General features: G+C 44.1%; 1 protein-coding gene across 17 annotated transcripts in view; it reads left to right on the forward strand.

Annotated features, from left to right (window-relative positions):
* Positions 1-23,670, forward strand: part of Anks1b (ankyrin repeat and sterile alpha motif domain containing 1B) — a 1,025,752-nt gene that overhangs the window by 927,168 nt on the left and 74,914 nt on the right. For 12 of the 17 annotated variants that reach the window (XM_076554610.1, XM_076554609.1, XM_076554607.1 and 9 more), the window contains 2 exons: positions 16,742-16,849; positions 18,937-19,116. In XM_076554610.1, coding sequence (XP_076410725.1) covers positions 16,742-16,849; positions 18,937-19,116 — 288 coding nt within the window. The remainder of the gene's footprint in view (positions 1-16,741; positions 16,850-18,936; positions 19,117-23,670) is intronic. The other 5 variants (XM_076554619.1, XM_076554613.1, XM_076554621.1 and 2 more) reach the window with 2 other exon arrangements.

Raw genomic sequence — 23,670 nt, forward strand, 5'->3', positions numbered from 1 at the left:
GTGTGCACCCATTACCATCATCGGAACCTTGCAAGTAGTAATCAATTATATTGGCAAGCAGGGGGGATATTCACTGTTTGATGGTTCAGCAACTATTTCTTAGAAATTGATGCTTTTCTTTTCCTTGTCCGTGTTGGAATCATACGTTTGACCTGATGCAATATTCCATATTGCATATAATGATCCTATATTAAAAATAGGAAACCCATTTGATCCAGCAGTCTGACTTCCGGGTAGTGAAAAGAATTTAAGTCAAGAACTGGAACAAAAGCCCGCCCTCTTCTGTTGATTGGCAGCGGTGATCGTCAAGGTGTGCAAACAATGTCTGTGTCCCTCCGTGAATGAGACTTTAAAGTGTGTGTGTACACGATGGAATACTTTCTCCCTAAAAACGGAGAATCATGCTGCTTACAACAACATCCATGGCTGTAGAGGACATACATGTAATAAAATTAGCCAGGCAAGACAGCCAGTACCCTATGAATCTCACTTGCGTATGGAATCTCAAAGAGCCTAGCTCATAGAAGCAGAGGTTGCCAGGGGCTGGTAGAGGAGGAGAAACCTAAATGGAATGGTCATGGGAGACAAAGTGTCAATCGCACAAAACAACTAAAAACTGGAGTTGTACTATAGGGTATGGTTCCAGTCGCTAATGACAGCATATTGCATCATCCTTAAAACTTGCTAAGCAGGCAAATCTTGTTAGGTATTTATACCACCAAAGAGAGAAGTAGTAAAGAGGATGGGGGAAAGCTTTGGGAGGCAGGGAATGTGTTTATGTCATTGGGGGTGGTCCTGATTTCAGCAAGACCTGCTTATGCCCAAATTCACCAAGTCACGCAAATTAAATATGTGCAGCTGTTTATGTGTCGATCATCACACCATGTTCTATGCGTTTTCCCCAGTACATGACTAATTTGATAGTTACTCAAACGTTCTGCTGTTTTGAGATTTCTTTGCTTTCGTGTGGTTTGATTTGGTCTTTCGTGTGGTTTAGTTCAGTTTTAAGCAACCTTCTACAGTGCTTTATGGTGGGACTACAATGTAAATGAGGCTCATTTCTGCCTTCCAGAAGGTTCGGGCCTCAAGAAGGGAACCAGTGAACACCCAGAGGTGCCAACTACGGCATGTAAGGGTGGATAGCAAAGGGTATTGGTGGAAGTCTCATTTTTCACAGAAGTACTATCGGAACCTGGTCTTGAAATACTGAAAGATGCGTAGGGGTCCCCCAGAGTGAGAGGAGATGAAGGACACTCCAGACAGGAGGCCCAGCTCAGGAGGAGGTCCACCGGCGCTCACTGAGAACCTGAAGGAAGCTGGGAGTGGTGGCGCACACCTTTAAGCCCGGCACCCGGGAGGCTGAGGAAGATCTCTGTGAGTTGGAAGCCAGCCTGGTCGAGTGCCAGGCCAGCCAGACCTACGTAGTGAGACTTGTCTAAAAAAATGAGCATCGAGGAATTGGCACACTTGATGGCAGATGAAGTGTTTCAGCCTTCGAAGCAGCCCCCGGCTCCCTCGTCTGTCGTTCCCTTCCTGCACGTTTTCCTGAGACAGCTGACAGGTCAACGCGAACACTCAGCGCAGCTGGCCGCCCCTCCCTCCCACCAGGATGGGGCCAGCACTGTCAGCAGCCAGTGGCCCTCCATCTATGATTAAGGACCCCATTCTCCAGCTTTGTGGATCATGGCTGGCCTAAGCCTAGAAAAAGAAGAGGAGGAGGGTAATAGGGGCTGCCGCCTTCCCGCACCCAAGGGCCATCTACGACCGTAGAACCTCGATAAGCTGGAATTTTACACCGTTGACGTCAGCCTTGGTCTGGAGTGCAGGCAATAGTGACAACCAGCTGCTCCAGAGACTTTATTTACTGAAGCAAGGGCAGTCTTGTGGGGTCCTGCATGGTTCTCACCACCCTCTGCTGCTACACCAAAGACAAATGGTCTTCCCGGGACCTGACTCCGATGCAGTGGAGGACTCTGAATATCCAGGAACACACTGCTCCTAGCAAGAGAGGAAGAAATAGGAATGCATTTCAGAAAGGGCTGTAAGGACTCCAGTGACAGCCAGTAACATTTAAACCATAATACAAACTAATTAAATAATGGAATTAAGTGAAATTTTCATGCATTCCAAGTGCGTATCATTATAGTCAGGTTACCTAACACACTGCCTAATTATCTAAAGGTAATTGAGATTTTCCTCATGTAAATATGCAACCTTGAACCATTAATGCAGCCCCAGAAAATTACCTTCATTTTAAAAAGTTTTAATTATCTGTGTCTCATTACTGACAGCCATAGATTCTGGATTGTTCTCAAGCGCCCCACTACCTTTTTCCGGCCAGAGCCTACCATTCTGACAGGAAGCTACTTGGAAAGGTGATAAACTGAGGAAGACAGCACAGCCATCATTTCTGTAGTGTTTTATGTGTGGCTAAACCTGAGAGGACTCAGAACAGACTACGGCATTCATACAGTAACACAGTTTATATCTAAATGAGGTTCTGGGGGAACCAACAACTTTTGAGCAGAATGGGGGTGGGGGGGGTGGCGCAGGACAGGCACAGTGCTGGTTATTTCTTTAAAACTGTCTCCCTTGAGCCCCAGGGGATGCTGGGAGAGAGTCAGCAGCATAAGGTGAGGAACAGACAGAGAAGCCCTTCTGCTGAGCATGGGTGTGTCCATTCCCTTCCACAAGTGTCAAGGAATCAGCAGCCTCATCAGGCTGAGCTAATGAGGTAAACAAGATGTTTTATATAATCATCTCTGTACGCGCCTCTTGCTTTTGTACTCTTTCCCCTAAAACCCTTCCTGTGTTCAGCCGAAAGGCAGATGTTTCGTTAAATTGTTGGCAAGGGCCCATCTTCCCCATTTCTATCCCACACAGGGACTCTCTGTTTGGCACTTTGACACGGGACGTAACATTCGCCCCTCTTCAATTGCATCATCCTGGAGCCAGCTTTGCCTTTCTGCCTCTTGAGGGAATTTTGAATTTTGCATTGGCCTATTATCACATTAAACATCCTTCACGGTGTTATGTCACTGAAAAATCTGATAAGTGTTCCTCTTAATGTCTACTTTGATGCCATTAATAAAAAACATTGAATGAAGCAGAATCCAGGGCCACAGCCCTGTGACATTCAATCAGTGGTCCCCCTACAGGTTGTGACAGAACCATCAATCAAGCCTCTTTGGTGTAGCTGTACAGGCAGCTATGAATCCACTTAATTTTTCACTCACAGAGCCCACCCCCTTCTAGATAATGGAAGACTTTGTCAAGTGCTTTATTGGAAGCAAAGGCGCTATATCTCTGGCGTTCCCCTGGTCTGTCAGCCTCATATTAATAACCCTGTAAAACAAAGGAAATGGACGTAGTTCAGCAAAACTTACTTTTAATGAGACCATTGAAATTTTGAAAGGCGAGTGACGGGTATCACAGAGTTGTCAGCAGGGAATAGATTGGTGGCCAGCCATGGAGCCGCTGTGGATCGGTTGTGGCACTCCATCAACGAACCCACTCAGTTCTAGAAGTGGGCCCAGCTCTACCAGTTCAGCAACCGGGTTTGGTCAAAACACTTGAATGAAGTTACAGTCTGTCCAGACCCCCTTCTCTCCAGGCACAGTACTAAGTGCTTCATTTCGGATGAGCTTGGGTAATGCTGAAAGAGGTTAAGCGGCTGACCAAAAATCATATATACTTAGTATCAGACGCTTGACTCACAGCCAAGTCACCATGACTCTAAGACCTGCCCTTAATTACTGTGCCCTCCTGAGCCGAATCTGCCTCAGGGGTGCTGATTTCACTTGATTGAAGAGGGAACAAGAACATGCCATGCCTCCCAGTTTGTCAGCGTGTGGTAGGAGGATTGCAGACTGTGACCCAAGACTCCATCACAGCTCATCTTCAGCACGTCCTTTCCTAGTGTGTGGTACCCAGAAGCCTGATTTAATGATGCTGCTTGTTACCGAGGCGAACATAGTAGGAAAGGAATTTCTGAGGGTCCTTTGGGTTGGGATCCCTACCTTATGAGAGAGAGGATGCCAGAGTTGTCAGTGAGCTTGATTAGTTTCTCAGCCAGCAGCACTAGCAAGACTGGGTGTCCTCCTTGGGTTTTGCCGTTGCCTCCCTCCACCTCACTTCCCCTCCCTACCCCGACACATACTGTCTTTCTTTAGATGGATTGCATTGTGGTCAGTTTTCCATCTTCTTCCAGTGGTTCTTCCTGGATTAGAAAGCCACAGCGACTATATTTACTCTGCCCTAAGGCTGGAAGGTCATCTCATTATCACCACCCATTACGCTACAGAGAGAACCACGTTGGTCTCAGCCATCACTGCACCCTGCAAACATACACACACCACACTTAGAAAGCATTGGCCTGGAAGATTTACACCCCCAGAAATATGCCCATACACGAGTAGTCAATACTGATTTTCTGTACACATATAACAGGAACTATGCTCACCATCCATTAGCCTCCAGCTACACAGCACAGGTTCCTAAAACAAAGGTGCCCTGTGGGTCACAGTTCCCTATATTCCCTTAAGAGGTACTGGACATACTGTAGCTTGTATTGCATCCTGCTGACAGGTGGTATATTCTAGAATTACAGAGGTCTTTCTGGAACAGCCTGAATTATGTCTTTGAGAAATGACCTCATACCATCCTTTCTGAACACTTTATGCATTCTCCAGTATTTTTTCTAACAAGTTTATTAAGCAACTTGATTACAGATCACAATAACCACCCATTTAAACTATACATTCAGTACGTTTTGGTAAACATACTCAGCCGACCAACCACCAACAGTCCAAAGTTTCTCATGCCTTTGGGAAGTCAGTTGCTGCACTCATTTCTACACCGGGCTGTAGCACAAATCCTAACTGGTCTTAATAAAAACCTCGAGCCAGATATCGGGGTGATTTCCGAAAGATAGAGAAGCAGGGCAACCAGCCATTAGTTCTTACCTCCATTAGTTCTTACCTCCATTAGTTCTTACCTCCATTAGTTCTTACCTCCATTAGTTCTTACCTCCATTAGTTCTTACCTCCATTAGTTCTTACCTCCATTAGTTCTTACCTCCATTAGTTCTTACCGAAAGCGCCTGGAGCTCCCATCTCCTCCTGCCTTCTACTCCTCTCTCTGCCCAGCCATATCACTTCCTGTCTCCACCTCCCTAGTGCTGGGGTTAAAGGTGTGAGATGCCAAGTGCTAGGATTAAAAGTGTGTGACACCACTGCCTGGCTGTTTCTCTTTTAGACTGGATCAATCTTCTGTAGACCAGGCTGGCCTTGAACTCACAGAGATCTGTCTGCCTCTGCCTCCCAAGTGCTGGGATTCAAGGTGTGTGTCACCGCCGCCTGACCTCAATAGCTGAGAGTGGCTTAGCGCCACACTCTGATCTTCAGGCAAGCTTTATTTGTTAGGTCACAAACAAAATATCAGCATACCGGGCAGCTGTATCACCATTTGTTACTGAGGCATTCACTGGCTGAAGGGACATTAACCTCTTTCTAGTTCTAAGCTCTTCTGAAAAATGTCTCTTAGGTGTTTATGTATAAGTCTCTGTGCAAACTTGTGTCTATTTCTCTTGAGTGAACTTGCTGAGCTGCATTCTCCCCAAAACAACTGTTGTCCTTTATATTCCGACGGGCAATATGTGGGCTCCCAGATTTTCCAGCACTGGGCATTGTCTGACATTTTTATTTCAGTCATTCTAGTGGCTGAGTGACTAGTGATTCCCTGGTGTTTGCTACCATGTGACTCTCTAGGAGATGAAGATGTTGTAGAGATGACCGTGGGGTGATGCAGGAAAGGCATTGTTAGGAAGTGTTCCCTGCCATTACCCTATGGGTCCTTTCCCGTCTTGAACTTGTCCTTGGGACTAACAACATCTACCTAAAAGCACATTAAAAAAAAATAAATTAAAAAAAAACTTATTTTCTTTCCCCCAACATATATGGGCAGAAATATAGTGAGTGCCTAATCCTAGCAAGCAGTGGTGTATGGGCTAAGAACAATCCTGGAATATGTTTTTAGAGCTTTTATTTTAGCTACCATTAGATAGATTTTTTTTAATCTCCTCCTACATCAACTTCTTTTTATCAGAGGTGCTGACAAGAAAAAGAATTTACAGGATTGAGTTCATTGGCCCCTTTCACTGACGGAAGGTGTTAGATGCCACTAAGGTAACTGAACACCAAGGAGACAGGCAGAGTGGAAAAAACCATTCGTACACCATGAACTGAATAAACTGTTCCTTGTTTACCGGGAATTGTCTCCTGAAGATTCGGTTTGTCTGAAAAACCACTCTCTGTAGATATGAGTATATTCTCACCTGTTTCAGTTCATCTTGTACTTGCAAATCTATGATAATGAGCTCTGGTGACAATTTTATTTTCAATTAAGATAGTCAATCAAACTATACAATTGATCTCAACAAGTTGGAAAATACCCTAAGTAGCTGTTAAAATCCTGTTTGGTTAACAAACCTAAACAAATGAGTTGTCTCTCTCTACTTTTGAAGATGCATTAATAAAAGTGCAGAGTGGTTCGCAGCTTCAGCTTTCAGATGCAGTTATCACCACATCTCAAGAACAGCTTCAGGGGTGGAGCATGACACATTGCCCATTTTCTTTTTAAACAAGTTTCACCGGGAATAATCCCAATGGTTGGCTTTGAGCGATGCAACCCATTTTTTTCCTGTAAAAACCTAACTTGCAGCAAGGTGTACTTAAAAGTAACTTCCAGGGAAATTAGAAACTGATTGGTTGGTTTGTTGTGGGTTCTTCTTCATCTTCTAGAGCAATGTTTATGGTAAAATATAATCAGAAAATTAGTACCTTCATCAAGAGGTAATTCAGAGAGCTTTACAAATAAACCTAAGATTCTCATTGATTACAAAGAAGGCTTTGTACCTTCAGAACCCTTAAATGCTCTGAGGCAATTATTCCATTAAGCTCTCTCTTTCTATGAGAAGATTATTGCATTTCCCCATAATTAGTATTTCCTGTTTATTGAGCCAGTCTGTATTCAGAAGCACATCCCTCTTGCTCACTCTTTGCTCTCTGCAGAGCTGTGTAGTCTGGAACTCTTTTTCCTTCATGCAGGTTAGTTGTATTTTTTTGGCATCTACCCTACAAACTGTTATTGGGTGCTTACTTAATAGGCATTGTCTTGAAAAATAAGAAACAAGGAAAGTAGAATGAGGTCTTTGTAGATGAAAGAGTGGAAGTCAAGAGGAATTAGGATGGTGGGAAGTGAGGGAGGTTTGCCCCGATTCCTGTGAGGAGATTGTATGGAAATTAAGGTGGCAAGGCCTAAGAGTTGAAAATTCTTGAGAGTAGAAAGGGAGAGAATAAGATAATGGATGCTCTCTTCTTTTTCTCTTTGTATTTTATTTTGTCTTGCCTGCTTTACTAGTCTACCTTGGAAGGGATCGGAGTTGAGACCTTAGGCTCCACCTAGGAGACATACTTGTGTGCTAGAGGCTGCGAAAGATGCTGGGGTGCAAGGAGGCTATACATAATTTCCAAGAGTCTGTAGTGTATTTGGTCAGATGTGTGTGTGTGTGTGTGTGTGTGTGTGAGAGAGAGAGAGAGAGAGAGAGAGAGAGAGAGAGAGAGAGACAGAGACAGAGAGACAGAGACAGAGACAGAGAGAGACAGAGACACAGAGAGAGAGAGAGAGAGAGAGAGAGAGAGAGAGAGAGAGAGAGAGAGAGAGAGAGAGAGAGAGACACGGGAGGGGGGGCAAGGGAGTCAGAGAAATAGCTGTACATGCCAAGACGTGTATCTACTGTCCACAGCAGCCCACAAACACCAGGGGAGTTCAGAAACATGGTCTAGATAATACATGTTGAGGGAAGTTTTAGTTGGGTCTTGATTGCATCTTTGCAAGATTCTTTCGGGACCAGAGAAGCAAGTATGTTCTAGAATATGCAGAGGTGTGCATGCAGGAAGCAAAGAGATAACGAGAGAGACACCTGGAGAGGTAAAAGGCATAGTTCTTGATCTAAAATCTCCCCAGAGAAATCCATGGCAGCGTACTGAAGCAACAAGGATAAAACCCACAATATTGCTACTAGGGTTATTTAAGGAGCAGGGAGAAAGTTTTAAGTTTCCACTAGACTCAAAGAGAAATCAGCAGAGCAGAGCTTCAGGATCTCTAGGGCAGCTTGTTAGCCATCCTTACCCAGTCCTCTGGAATCCTTTTTAGGCTGGGAAGGCTGGATAGACATAAATATTTAGATGGATGGATGGATGGATGGATGGATGGAGGGAGGGATGGACGGATGGATGGATGGAGGGATGGACGGATGAATAGTTGTGGGGGAAGAAGAGCTACACACACTTATACTTTGCATTTTTCCACCTCAAATTTAGCGTCCTAAAAACCTGCATGATTTTTCTTCTTTGTGCCTCACAAATTATATAACATTGTAATTATATATGCCAGATAGCCAATGAGTGTTTGTTGAATAAGATTATTATTGTCTCCTTTATATCTGATCTCCAAGGTGTAAAAGGTCATGTAGCTAAGAAAACAAGTCAGAATCAAATGTCACGACTTTCTGCTTCAGAGGTCCCTCAGTCCCCTACATGCTTACACTCTCCCAGACGTGTTACTAAAGTCCACATCATGAGAGAGAAAATGTCAGGGTCACCAAATTGGTGCAAGTTCAAATAAGAATCTCTGGGTTTGTGGGATCCTCAAGCACTTTTGACGATACTCTTAGGTGGGAAGTGTATCTCATTTAATCTCAATTTTAGTTCTGTGCATGAGAACGGCCCACTTGAACTTCCACCTGAGAGTCCACCCTCGGCCCTTACACATAGCAGCCCTCCTCAGCACACTTGACACTTGGTTCAAAGAGGCCATTCAAGAAACAGAGGAGTCCTGTAGACTTGCATAAAAACTGTTCTCCCTTTAGCTGGAAAATACCTAGAGAGAATACAGAGGACAGCTCGCCCAAACAATATACAAGAAAGGTCCAAACACAGGATGAAGCTCATTCCTCCCCTCCCCAAATTTAAAAACCAGAAAAGAAAGAAAAAGGGCACAGCCCCCAGCAGTAGTAACTGGACAGCCCACCCGCTCGGCGCTGTTCAGGGTATGGTCCCTAGAGGACTCACGCCACATGTTCTTTTTCACATCTGCCCACTAAACCCCAACTCCAAAACACAACAAATGCAAGAAGTGACACTAAGGAACGCGATGTGGGTTTGTGATTTCCCTGGAGGACATGGTCCAGCCAGCAGTGATCGGATTGAAATTTCAGCAGAACGTGGAGACAGACTGTCGCCACATGAATTCTGTCTGTGACTCATGTGCATTTCTTGCGGTTTTAATTAGTTTATTCCATATCGTGTCTACTCAAAATGACAATGAAAGTGGAGATTGTAGGAGAAGAGTGATTTTTAAAGAATTGTGAAATACTTGGTATTTAGAAAAGAAATACCAACGAGGGAATTAAGAAATGCTACTGTAAACCAGTATATTGAGTTACTGTGAATGTCTGTTCAGACTTGGATATGTAGAAAAGTTCTTTGGCTTTGAAAACATCAAGGTGAAAGATGAGCTTACAACATGGCAGTGATAAAACATGGCTTCTCTGAACTCTTCTGCTATCTGTGGACAGCCTGGCATGTGTGCTAAATGTTAATAGCCTATGGGTAACTTATATGCTTGCTCTTTTGTGTATTTCACAAAGTAGCTACAGGGAGAAAGTGGCACTGTTATTATAATCAAAACATTGTTTCATTTTTAAAATGAAGATAAAGTGTTGAATTACACCGCATTAAACTTAACACGTTTAATTTATAGCGTATTAATTTTAAAAAGAAAAAGTCTACTCACGGTAACTTTCATCTTTACTCTGACATATATTCTGATGTGAACTGTTCCACGCAAGGGGAATGTCATGATACTGTCTGTCTGGCAGAACTCTGGCGGCTAAACCTGGACATATAAATGACAGGCGCATAATGTTATAGTGTTGCCAGCCAGCACAGATATTCTCCTATTGCCCAAACTTGGGACAGAGTTTCTGAGGCTGTCCTCTTTAATTGACACTCTAGAAGACTCCAGGAGGCCCATGTTGTTTAAACAATATTTTTGCTGTGGACACCATGACAGTTGCAATAATGACCATCTTTAAAACGTATAGTAAGATTGATCCCATAGCTCTCTCTTTTCTGTCTTTGATGCCTTCTCTATCTAGTTCCTTGTCCTCTGGGTCCAGGTCACTCTGCAGTCAGAACCATTTCCTCACGTACATGTAGACAGTAATTGTTTTCTTCACTGATGGTTTGACAGTTCACCTATTGTGCCCAATCTTTTCGACCTTAGAAGCTCCATAAGTTGCTTCCCCTTGGTATCCTCCAAATGATTTGTGACAAAAACCTAATATTTTGTTAGTTGAACTGAATTGTCTTGATATCTTAAAATAACTAAATGCCCAATATTTTTCCTTTGTTTTGTCTTTTACTTTCGTTAGGTCCAAAATAATGTTCACCCAGGCAGTAGTAAGGATGCTATGAAATTCTTCTCTAATGCTGTAGGCTTTTAAAGGAGGGTTGGGTTCCAGATCCTGGGTGTCCAGGATGCCACCACTCCAGAGCTCCAGTTACAAAGACAGTGAGAAGCCGTTCTCACTCAAGCCAGACCATATTGCCTTGTTCATTTAACAGTCTTTCTCTGGAATATTCTCCACTTGCCCTGCCCATTGGATTTCTTTTGATCAACCTGAGAATTTTGAAGCCAAAAGTTACCTGCCTTCTCTGATATTCACTAATTTGGGTTGAATCACAGGGGATTCTAGAAAGTTCTTGCTCTTTGGGCCATAAATTTTAACCCTGCTATGAGAGTTGTAAAAGAAATGAGTTGTTCAAATGTTTTCAGGTGGTTGAGACCCAATAGGAGAAGCCCCCTCTTAAGTATAATCATGGCATGATCAATGGCGTGCCTGAGGCCAGAAGGTATGGAAAGAACAGTAGGAGGAGGAGCTTGGCAAGCAGTTAATAATGACTGAGGGGTGATGGACAGTTCTAAGCCTTGACATCTGTGGCGGGATGGCCCACAGTTACTCAGTCTTTCTGAGTCTCAGGTTTGGCATCATGAAAAGGAGAATGCTTAGGTTACCTTAAGGATTAGATGAGGCATTTGTGCACATATAGAGTACACTTGGTATACTTTCTAATACAGATATTATATAGAATACAGAATAACGTCAACAAATTGCAGTTACTGGGTCTTCTGTGATATGGGATAATTCTTAAAAAAATAATAATAAGATTATTCACATGCCCTTATCATAAATTGCCATTCTGTATTTAGTCGTCTGTTTTCTGCTTGTCGACGCAGTCTCTTCTTGGTTGTTCTATGGGGAAGGCAATATGAAGCTGTAGTATAGAGGATGCCTTGGGTCAATGAGAGCTCTGAAGAGGTGACCTGAAACTCTTCATACAGTGTAGTGGGTAGCTGTTCTGTCTATGACCTTGAAGCATCACCCCAGAGATGCAGCAGGTAACTGCTCCACCTGCCCATGACCTTGAAGTACATGCCCCTGGGATGTGGCCTCTCAGTACCCTTAAGACCTGGGATGCACACAGGCAGCTGGCTCTCCCTCATGGTTTTCTTGCTGAGATGGACCAGGCAGAAGAACAGCATGGACCATAGCTCAACTTTCTAGGACCCTACAATAAATCTCCCGTGCTATAATGAGTTTCTGTCCCCTAATAAATTTCTTGCCCTTTAATCAGACTTTGTGGATTTCTCGCCATAATACAGTGTCCCAGCTTCTTTGATGAGCACTGTGAGCATGGCCATGTCTGCCTTCTTGTGGGTCAAGAGCCTGTGTATCATCAGGGTCCCATTCACTGGAGCAAACACATGGTGGAGGACCATCTTCTGCATGTCAGCTCTTCTTCTTTTAATTCAGTATATTCTGATGATGGCTTCTTGTCTCAGATCCCCTCCTACCCACCCCACACTGTCCCATCTACCCAAATCCATACCCTTTCTTTTTCTCATTAGGATACAAATAGGCAACTAAAAAATAACAATATTAATAAAACAAAATTAGATCAAAAAACCAGATTAGGACCAATCAAACAGAAGAAGAAAGAGCCAAAGGAAAAGCTCAACTAACACATTTAGACCCAAAGATACACAGAAATCCCATTAAAACACAGAATCAGAAACCATAATAGATACTCAAAGGACCTGTAAGGGAATGGGGGAGCCCTGTCCAAACAGTAAAAGACAAAGAACCTCCAAAAATGCCATTGAGTTCATTTTGTGTTGGCCATCTGCAGCTGGGCATGGGGCCTGACCTTAAGAGTGGTTTGTCTACCTGGTGAGACTCCATTAAAGAAGACTAATTTTTCATTTGTGAGCCATTATCAATTGGGATAGCATCTGGGTTAGGGATAAGGGCTTGTGTCTCAATTTCCCCTCTCAGTGCTGGGACCATATCTGGCTTAGACCTGTGCAGGCCATGTGGGTTGCTGCCACAGTCTCTATGAGTTCAAATGTGCATTGGGCCTGCTGTGTTGAGACGGTCTTGTTTCGTTGGCATCTTCCATAACCTGTGGCTCTTACAATCTTTCTGTCTCCTCTTCTGCAAGATTCCTTGAACCCTGCGGGGAGGGATTTGTTGGAGACATCCCTTTTAGGACTGAGTGTTCCAAGGTCTCTCATTCTCTGCACATTGTCCAGCTGTGGGTCTCTGTATTTGCTCCCGTCTACTGCAGACAGAAACTTCTCTGAAGATAGTAAAGCAAAGTGCTGATCTTTGAGTGTTGCAGAATGTCATCAGGAGTCATTTTATTGCTACATTCCTTGAGTGGAACATTAGTATTTGGGTTTTCCCCTAGGTCCCAGGTATATTCGGTCTCAGGTTCTTGGCTACCTGAGCAGTATCAGGGATGGGTTCCATCTCATAAAGTGGGCTTTAAATCAAATTAGATATTGGATGGTTACTCCTACAGATTTTATGCCATTATTACACTAGCTCATCTTGCGGGCAGGTCACCATTGTAGACTGAAAAGCTTGTAGCTGGGTTGGCATTTGCCTTTTTCCTCTGGTAGTGTGCAGAGTACCTTCCAATACTATGAGGTGAATGCTCTAGGTAGTGTGCCAGCTCTTCTTACGACTTCCTTCCTTCATTCCTATGTTCCTTCCTTCCTTTCTTCCTTTGTGTGTGTGTGTGTGTGTGTGTGTGTGTGTGTGTGTGTGTGTGTGTTTGAAAGAGAGAGAGAGAAAGAGAGAGAGAGAGATTTTCTCTGTCTGGCCTGGAGTCAAGAATTCACTACATAAAGTAGGCTGGCCTTGAACTTGGAGTGATTCTCCTGTCTTTGCTCTCAAGTACCAAGGTTCCTGGTATGTATACCACCACACTTGCTCTTTATTTTTCTGATGACCTTTACCACCATTGGCAACCATGTCCCCTTGTGTTACTGATGGAAAACTGAGGCCAGAGGAGTCAAGTCACTTGTCTCAAACTTGAGTGTGAGAGAGGAAACCAAATACAAGAGTGAAATTACAGCAGTTGTGGTTCAGTGTCAGTGTTGGGTGGGTTCATTTGTTTTTCAGAACATGAATTGGGTATCTATATTTAAAATATCAAAAGAGCATTTCTTAGCAGTAGTCAGAGGCCCAACATCGCACCATGAGCACTGGGTTCAATCACTTGCTGGGAAAAAAAGGAAGTAGGGATTTTAGGGGGAGCAGGAATGACATCCACTAGAAGCTTTTGGGCAAAGTAATAGAGAATGAAAATAAAAGGGAATTAGAAGGGGCTGCAGAGGTGATTCATTAGTAAAGGCACTGGCTGCTCTTCCAGAGATCCCAGGTTAGATTCACAGCATCCACATGGTGGCTCACAACCATCTCTAACTCCTGATGCAGGAGATCTGATGTCTTCTTCTGACATCCTTGGGTACTAGGTGTGCAAGTGGTCCACAGATGTACGCGCAGGTTTAAAAAAAAAAACCTATGCATACAAAATAAAGCAAAATAAAATGAAGTATGTTTAGACTTGCAAAAATATCTTTGCAAAAGATTAGTGTTGTATATTTTCTGAGATGGAAGAATCTTTGATCTTGATGCTTAAAATGAAAGAATACAAGAATATAAGGACATTTCTTTGGCTCCAAAAGGTAATGCTGCCTGTGAGTTATGAGCACAGGACTACGCTTCATTAGCATATTCATATCTGCAAGGAGGATTCAGTGAAATCTCTATGCTCTTCCATGTAGTGAAATGCCAAGCTGGCTAATAGAAATGCAGAGAGACAGAGCCAGGCTACGTGAGTGGGCAGAAGGATGGCAGATGGGCTCCTGCGTGGACAACTGGAAGATAAGGAACTTAGGGAGAAATAATCCAAACCATTCTCCCTAGACTAAAGGGATTTGAACTACCCGCTACAGCAAAATTAAAAGATTTTACGGTCAATATGCACCTTTGTCTCGTGTATATATTTATATTCTCACTGCATCTAAGAGATCAGCCTTCCATCAGGCGAACTGAAAATGAGCATCTACAAGAGGTCATTAAATGCAGAAAACAGCATCCTGCTCCAACTGATAGCCATGGTTCGCTTAGCCCCGGAATATTCTGAGCTGTGTTTTTTCGACCTTCTTAAGCCATGGTAATAAAGTGGGAGAGTGCCCAGGTGAAATCACAGATAGCAGAGAGGAGCTGTTTATCAAATCACACTTGCAAACGTTAGGATTCCTCAGCCCAGAGGAAAATCAGGGCTTATAAAACGACAGGGCTGTGGGGCAGGTCAACTTGATTAGCATTGACCATGTAAAAGGGATAAGACATGGAGCTCTTGAAAACTTAAATTAGGGCCTGGCTAGACAGCTCGGAGAGTAACCGTGCTTGCTGCCAAGTCTTACAGCCCGAGTTCAATCCCCTGGAACCTCATGGCAGAAGGAGAAGATTGACTCTGCCAAGTTGTCCTCTGACCTTGACATGTGTAGCGTGGCACTCGTGTGCCCATGGACACGCATATGAAATAATAAGTAAATGTTTAAAAAAAAAAAACCTTAAACCTAAATCAATTTAGGCAAAGCAACCAATAGGTAGCAAGTAAGCAAAATTCAAGGTAGCATAATATATATATTTTATATATGTGTGTATTATATGTGTTCTATATAGTTGAAATTAATTATATGTTATATAAATATAAAATATTATATATACTATATTAAGATTATAATATAAATTTGTATAGATTTATATAGATGTTTTATATATATATATATCAGCATATACATGTTATGTAAATTTCAGCTCCTCTTCTGTAAAACTTGATAGGAATGGAAAAATAGTTTTTATAGCTAGAAACTTGGTATGTGTCAAGAGCTATTACATCCAGGGGCACACATAGACACAAAAGGGGGAAAATATCTTATGATTGTATTCATAATTTATTGTTTTAAAAAGTGGCATTTGGAGGTATGCCCAAAGCCTCACAGCATTCACCTTTTGTGTAAAACTGGCTTAACAATCAGACAAGCCTGATTCAGATCCCACAGTCTTCACACGAGGGCTCTTGGGTAAGTAACTTAACTTCTCGGAACCACAGTTCATCTGTAAGTCGAGAAGCCCTTCCAGATAGGGGTGCTGGGGAGACAGAGGGCAGTGGCTGTCAGTCACTCCAGGACTGGACGGGGGACCCAGGCTGCCTTTTTATATCTCCTCCACAGATGCAGCACCACCTCTGAAAGCCCTGTCCTGGAACACCCAGTCTACCCCAAGCGGGCAGCACTAGCAACCATTCACACCCTAACCTGCCTCCTTTAATCCCCATTCACACCCATTCCTTCTGGTTCATGGAGCCCCACTCCCAGCCCCCTCCCCGCCTTGTTTCGCGGCTTGCTTTGGGCATTGCAGAAGTAACAGTGATAAACAAATCCCGGGGCCCTGCTCTTAGGGGGACCAAGTGGGAAGGGCTGGTGCAGAAACACAAGCATTCCGACAAAGTCATTGCAAAGAATGGTTTAGGAAAAAAACAAACAAACAAACACATGGTAGAGTCTATGGGACTGTGGTACGGCGTTTTCAGTGAAGAGGTTGGAGCAATTCTTCCTCAGGAGACAGCATTTGAGTAACAGCGTGGACAGAAGTGTGGTTACCTGAAAGTCTCCAGGCAACTGTTCCACAGGTGCCGGAGCGGAGAGAGAGGAGGTGGAGGGAGGTATGGGGGAGTGTAGAGGCCCCCAGGTGAGGATGTGTGTGTGTGTGTGTGTGTGTGTGTGTGTGTGTGTGTGTGTGTGTGTGTGTGTGTTCAGGCATCCAGGCGTAGTCATTCAGGCCTATATGACCGAGAATTCTGTGTGGAGGGGAGAAAACAAGGTTACGGATAGAGAGGGACAGACTGCGCCAGACTCTTTGCCATGAGGCTTGGAGGGAACTTAACCTTTCTTCTAAAAGCGTTAGGAATCCAGGGAGTTTTCAGCGCGTCGTTGCTAAGAGCCGGTGTATGTTTCAGGGGGTCTCATAGCCAATGTGCAGAGTGAGACCAGGGCCCCCCTCTGCTTTCTTTCTGGTTGTTAGCTCCCTCGAACTCCTCTAGACCGAAGCGTGCCCCTGATTTCGTACCCAGTCTCTCACAGGGCAGGGCTGATGTTGCGTAAACCTCTTTGTACTGTTCGTGTTGTAGGACATCTATTACAAAATATGTTTTCCCCCCTCAGATAAAATAGTTAACCCAAATACATGTTGTTTCAGGTTTTAAAAATCAGTTTGATTGGCCACAGGAAACGCATTTTGGCATCTCTGGGAGACAGGCTGCACGAGGACCCTCCACAGAAGCCCCCTCGGTCCATCACCCTCAGGGTAAGTGCCGCCACGGCCATTTTGCTCTCTACCCTTCTCAAAAAGTATGTTGCGCCATCTGATGACCGAAGTTGTGGAAGTGGAAGTACAGGCTATTTTCCTCATTGCTTGCCTTATCTGTATAGAAAACAGTCTCTCTCTTGATTGGTTGGTTTTCCCAATATGTAGTTCAGAGACCTAGAAATACACTCTAAGGGAATTCAGTGTGACCAGCCACCACCTTTGAAAGACTGCCTCCTCATCCCCAGTCTCTCCCTCCCAAGAGAAAGGAAATGAACTTTCTGTCAGACTCTTCAAACCCACAGAAACAAAATCGATCAGGGACCACAGCTAAGTACAGATCGATTTAAAATTAACCTCAGGGTCCTTCTGTTTTTGTTTTTGTTTTTTTCAAGAAATGAAAAATGACCGTTTTTACCCACTTCAAAAAATTAAAGACTATAGACTCTAAAATGTTATGAAGTCAGCTAGCAAGTGTTTCCTTCAGCTATATTTTTATAAACATGGGGTAGAAAAACTAGAGAGAAATCGTAGGAGGTAAAAACAAAAAAGAAAAGTGAGAAGGGAGGGGCCAAAAGAAATCAAGAGGTGATCGTCTCTGGCAAGATGTTTGTAAAAAGAGTATAGCCATAGGCCCCGCCTTCACGAAGCCCACGTGATCTCTTCAGAAGTCCGTTAGAAAGCCACGTCTCCCTGACAAGCTCAGTTCTCGGTTTAGTCCTGCACTCGCTTGTGTCTTATTCCCCTCTCAAATGCCAGGAAAGGGAGCCATAAATGGTGAGCACCAGCATAGGCCTCCCTGCACATGCTCCTGGGGAAATAAATGGCCCTGATAGGTGACAGTCGGCGAACTGCAGGCCACAGTCAGGGTGGTAGTGGGGGGGGGGGGCTGGACAGGACAGACACTTCTAGACTGATGAATCGGACTCAGCTCGGAAGAGGAAAATAGAGTCCGTGAGATGCTCCTTCCAGAAGCCAAGAGGACCTGAGGACCAGGGGCATCAGTATAGGCTAAGCTATCTGTAGGCTACTTCAGGGTTTGGGGAATAAGGAGAGCAGAGATAAGGCTCATTTCTATCCCTCCCTAAGAGGCCTCCAATACATTAGAAAAATTAAGCTAGAAAGGGCTTATTATCTTGTCTCCCTCTACTTCATGGAAAGAGGGAAAGCTCCGAGCACCATCCATGTAAATGCACTGAGAGATCTCTTCAGAGGAGCCATTTCCGGTTTACACAGCTCCCCGGCCTTTCCCTTCTGAGCCGCTCACCCTGACTCCCAAGAAAAGACTTACGGAGATAATAATTAAAGACTGGGTGGGTGGGGGAAGGGGATCCTAGCAAAAGTGGGTCCGACTCTGTCAAAGGAAGTCAGGGGAAGAAGTGGCCTGCAGAATCTCATGATTCCAGCCCTCCAGAGTGCAGCCACTGTGTCCTGCCCCTTCCGGCCGGTCTGCAGCTAGAGTTGTCTTTGCTGTTGGAAAAAGCATCCTCTGTCAGTATACGCATTGCTCCGCAGTCTGTACGTCGCGTGACATGCTGTGTTGCCATACTGTGTCCACTTCCCAGGCCTGTGTCCCATCACACTTTGGTAGAGGGAGGATCAAGGACCCATCTCAATGTCCCGCGTTAGTTTCTTGTCACGGCATCCACCGCAGTGAGGATGCGCTGCCCATGGTCCCATCCCCGGTAAACACACGATAGTGTTGGGGGTGCCCCACTGAGATGAACCTCCTTCCTAAGATCATCCAAAGTACTGGATTAGAAAATAAAACAACAACAGTGTGATTCTTTATACTTTAAACCTTTGGCGTGTAACCAGTGGGAGGCAGGAGTATTGGCTTCACCACACCATTCACAGAATTAACAGTGGCATGTTGGCCATCCCAGCAGGTGAATGAAAGCTACTCCCACCCCCTGTAGAATTAACAATGGCTTGTTGGCCATCCCAGCAGGTGAATGAAAGCTACTCCCACCCCACCCCCCAACCCCCTATGGCATGCTGTGTTTGTATTTCACAATTTTTTTTTTTTGAAACCAAAGGCTAGCCACGAGAGCATGGTATTTATTTCATGATGTATTTCCATTCAGGAACCCAGTGGTAATCACACTCCTCCTCAGTTGTCTCCATCACTTAGCCAAAGCACTTACACCACTGGTGGCTCCCTAGACGTTCCTCACATTATCATGCAGGGCGATGCAAGGAGGAGAAGAAATGAGAACTACTTTGATGATATCCCCCGATCCAAGCTGGAGAGGCAGATGGCTCAGGTAAGGTGTTCGCAGCCTCTGTGATGTGTTTGCCTTTCACCCGCGGCAGGGAATGCATTCAAATACTGGGCAGTAGCTCACGACGGGTGCCTACTACCCACGCCTAAGTTGACCTTGACCATTTCTATAAAGTGTTGCTGCTGCATCCTGTGCTCTCTTGAACTAGCTTGAACCAGCCCCCTCTAGGAGATGGAGAGATCTCTATATATATCATTGAACCCCACTCTCAGGGAATTAGTTGTAACTAGCTGGTCTCAGTGCTCTCACAAAGTCTTTGTGGAAAAGGAATATAATTGAGTCAGAATCAAGTCACAACAAAAGGAATAATAAGCTCTAGGTTTTAAATGTGGATGGCGGAGCAGAAGTTTTGGGGGAAAGAAATAGCTTCATGTGAGGTCATTTCCTCCCAAGCTCACGTGTTTATAGAGAACCCCCCTCGTGGGAGTAGCTGCAGCATCTCACACTGTCTCCTTCGACAGTTAGAAATAACAATGCTGCCTGATGCAGATGTTTGGAAAGAGAGCTCTGTTGGCCAGCCCTTCCCTCCTTGGTACAAAATGTTCACTCTCCTGTGTCCCTGGATCTCTGTTCAGAAACTCGAGTCAGTCCTAACTAGACGGTGACACACATCCGTGTCAGATGGGCAGCTCTTTCTGCAACTTTGCCCCCCCCACACACACACACCCACCTTCCGGAGCTAAGGATGTATGGACAGCCATGGGCAGAATCAGCTCTTCACTTTGTCGTTGAAGGCTGAGCTCCAAGTTCTGAGAGCCTGCCTTCTGCCTCCCACACATTAGCTGAGAACTCAGAGGTGAAAATTTGACTATGATTGTTTTGGCTCGGTTGTTAATTTTTTTTTCTCAACTGTTTAGTGAGATTGTGTTTTTGAGAGTCTTTGGTAGACACTCTGTGTTTTAACTCAAGGAAGAAATATGTGAAGGGAATGTTCTAGAAAGCAGGACTACACCATGCCTTGGTGAGAGAGGGCCTGCCATGCTCTCTCCCAATACCCAATTGTTCTCAGGAATGGCGGTGTCGGGACTTACAGATTTTGTTAAATAGGATGGAATATGGGAGAAAGGAGAAAAGGATCATTTTTCCTGTTCTCTGTGGTTGGGTATTGTCTGTAAATCTGCTGCTGTTTCAACGGAAGCTCTTTGAAATAGGGAGGATGGGAACTTCCACCTCAAGCCACTCTTTTGTGTCCCGCTCTTGGTATCTGTGGGACACGTGTGGTTCAATTTACCTAATGGAAACATTTCAGAGACATGGTTTTCAACCTTGAACCACATGGCCTTTATACAGTCATTAAAATTCAGTCGTTTCTGAAACCTTGTCTTCCCGGGTAAGACAGGATGGGTCTTTAATGAGCATTAACTATTATTGATGGAGGCACCTTCAGTAACCAAAAATTACCTGCCTCCGCTACTCCTATCGTTCATGAAATGTCTCCACAGAGGGCAGAGTCTTTTCAAAGAGGATTTAATTACTCTTCTGTCTATTGTCAGTACACTCAGAGTAACCCGGCAAAACCGTCCCCTTGGATTCTTCTTCAGAATCCCAAGCAGGACCAGGAATACTTTTGATAACCTGCATCCTTTTTCTTGTCACTGCTCCCTGAAATGCATCCCTTTTAGGACTTGTCTTGCCTTGAGAAAATTGAATGAGCCTTTATCTGGCCAGGTGAGGAAAGCGGAAAGCAGAGTGAGATTAGGCGGCTGATGGGCCGTGGGAGAAGGGCTGCAAGCATAGGTATTTACCTCCCGGGTCCAGCTAACAGGGATCGAATGACTGATGGAGACAGAGACACCATCGGCGGCCTGGAGCTTATTAGAAGCCGTCTAGCATCCTGCAGTTCAATATAGCACTTGTAGCTGCAGAGGAAAAAAAAAAAAAGAAGAAGATAGCGCTACCGGAATCTGATCAATAAGAAAAAGAGATCCTGGGATTGCAGTTCTCTAGGCTGTATTCATTTTAGTTTGGGAATTTGTTTTGAGAATCTGCTCGCAAGGACAAGAATCGTGGAGTAATGATTGTATGCTGCTTAAAATTGTGCCATTCCGAAACGGTAACCGTTCAAAATACACTTGGTGATTTTGTTGTTTGAACGGTGCAATTTACCTGACTCTAATTATAGTCAGGTGCTCAGCTGATGCTTTGTTTTGTTGGTTTTTTTTTTTTCTTAATCTTCCCCAGCTGGAGTTGGAGTCATTTGCTGTACAAATTTTGTACAAAATTTTAAAATCCGTTTTTTTTAAAACAGTCTAAAACACTTGCCCCAGACCGTATCTTGCCCTGAACTTGTACCTTGAGCTACTCGACTTGGGTTTCAGTGGTTGGAATTAGCAGTTAAAATCCCTATAAGAAAGCATCTTTCCAACCAGCAGTGTGGTTCCCGTGCCCCTTCCCCAAGGGTCTCTCCCAACAGGCTTACAAGAGGTGGGTTAATCCCCTCTCTAGTTTCCATAAAATATGGAAGTCCACCTTTAAACTTGCTTTCTTTACTGCTAAAAGAAGGGGGTAGAGTTAGTAGGAGATCCCCAAGACAGGTTCTCATCCTTAGGAACCCCTCTGCATCTTCTTGTTCACCTGAGCCCCTCTGTTGGGGCTCCAAGGCCAAAAACCTTCAAGTTCTAAGTGGCTGCAGTAACTCACGGGACTTTTGCCTTCTTGAAATCTGCCCAGAAGATCTACGTTGCTTCAGGAAAGAAAGAATCTGAGTTCAAAATTAAATTGAGATCAGCATAATATCCATTCCACCTATCAAACTCGTTTGTTAGTGGATATTGAAAATGTAATGCGCCGGGCGGTGGTGGCGCACGCCTTTAATCCCAGCACTCGGGAGGCAGAGGCAGGCGGATCTCTGTGAGTTCGAGGCTAGCCTGGGCTACCAAGGGAGCTCCAGGAAAGGCGCAAAGCTACACAGAGAAACCCTGTCTTGAAAAACCAAAAAAAAAAAAAAAAAAAAAAAAAAAAAGAAAATGTAATGCTAGGGTAGTATTTTAATTCCCCGTTTCCAATTTAAACCAATATGAAAGATCTCTGTCTTGGGCTAGCAAGATGGTTTAGTGGGTCAGGGTACCGGCCACCAAACATGATAACCTGAGCTTCATTCCTGGAACTTACATGTGGAAAGAGACAACCAACTCAGTTCCCTCCTCTGACCTTCACATGTGTACTGTGGCATGCTGCACTCACATGCATGTACACAGGCACACGCATGCACGTGCGCGCACACACACACACACACACACACACACACACAAATACACAGGATGGGTGGATAGGTAGATAGATAGATAGATAGATAGATAGATAGATAGATAGATAGATAGATAGATAGATAGATCGGTCCATCTGGAATATAGACACTTTGCAAATATTGTGGCTGCTGTTTGCTTTGACCACAATATAAATACACTACTCTGGCATCCAGCGTGAAAACCACAGTGGATTCTAACACCAATAGCACTTTGAAAAGTTAGCACAATGATGTAAGCAATTCTAGACAATGGTCTTTCTGCCATACTGAAAATGTTGTTTCCCTGGCCTGTGCTGCTAAACTGAGCTCATTAGCCCGGAAGTTACGAAATGGGTCTCCATTTCCCTACCCCTTAGAAATAAATGTCACACTCACACTTACATAACTATGCCTTCGTGTGTATGGTGCTTTTCGATTTCCCAAGGACCTTGGCATCTGCTACATCTCTTTGTAGCGTAAATAAGGTGCCTTCCACACTGCTGATGTGCATCTCATACATGGCAGAACAGTATTATGTTCTAATTCCTGTGAAGATGAGGCAATAAATGTAAATATGAGAAATACACCAGATGGAGGAAAATAGCCCCAGTATTTAGGGTCTAATTGCAACACTTGGCAGTTTTCTTGAGTGACACTGTGGAAAAGCCAATGTACTCTTGAAGTGAGCCAAGGAAGAGGCTGGATTTCTGGTGTTCAGGAGGGACAGTCTTAGACTCAGGAAGAAAAGAGCAAAGAGTCCCCACAAGCTGCAATGCAGTGGCCGTTTATAGAAAGGACTTCCCTTTGCAGAAATTCATGGGAAAAATGAAATACTGCGTATGTTTTCACAAATATAGAAACAGTAAGAGGAACACATTCCTCTGCACCAGCATCAACTTAGAGGTTACCAAGGAAAATCCACAGCATGGAATTCCTTCTGTTTTGACTGCTCTCATGGTTATGAAAAGAAAACAAAGCCCCAAAATATTGCCTGAAGCAGATATGAGCCACTCCAAAGGCCTTTTCCAAACTGTTTCTAATTCATTAGAAAGTTAATTCAGTTGAAGGCCTAATATTTCTTGATCTACGAAGAATTACTTAATATGTATGACTAGATCAATTACTTCCTCATTTGGAAGTACTTTACATGTATTAGTTCCACAGATCTCCATTCTTTTGATATTATTAAAGGGAAGGAAATGGAAACACCCATGCGGGGGCCCTGCTGCCACCGTCCCTGCTGGTCCCTGTTTTCCCTACTGGGTTTCCTGTACCCTTCTCTTACTGAATCCTCCGAACAGTCTATCTGC

Source organism: Peromyscus maniculatus, chromosome 18 (genome assembly GCF_049852395.1).
Source record: "Peromyscus maniculatus bairdii isolate BWxNUB_F1_BW_parent chromosome 18, HU_Pman_BW_mat_3.1, whole genome shotgun sequence".
NCBI classification, from domain to species: Eukaryota; Metazoa; Chordata; class Mammalia; order Rodentia; family Cricetidae; genus Peromyscus; species Peromyscus maniculatus.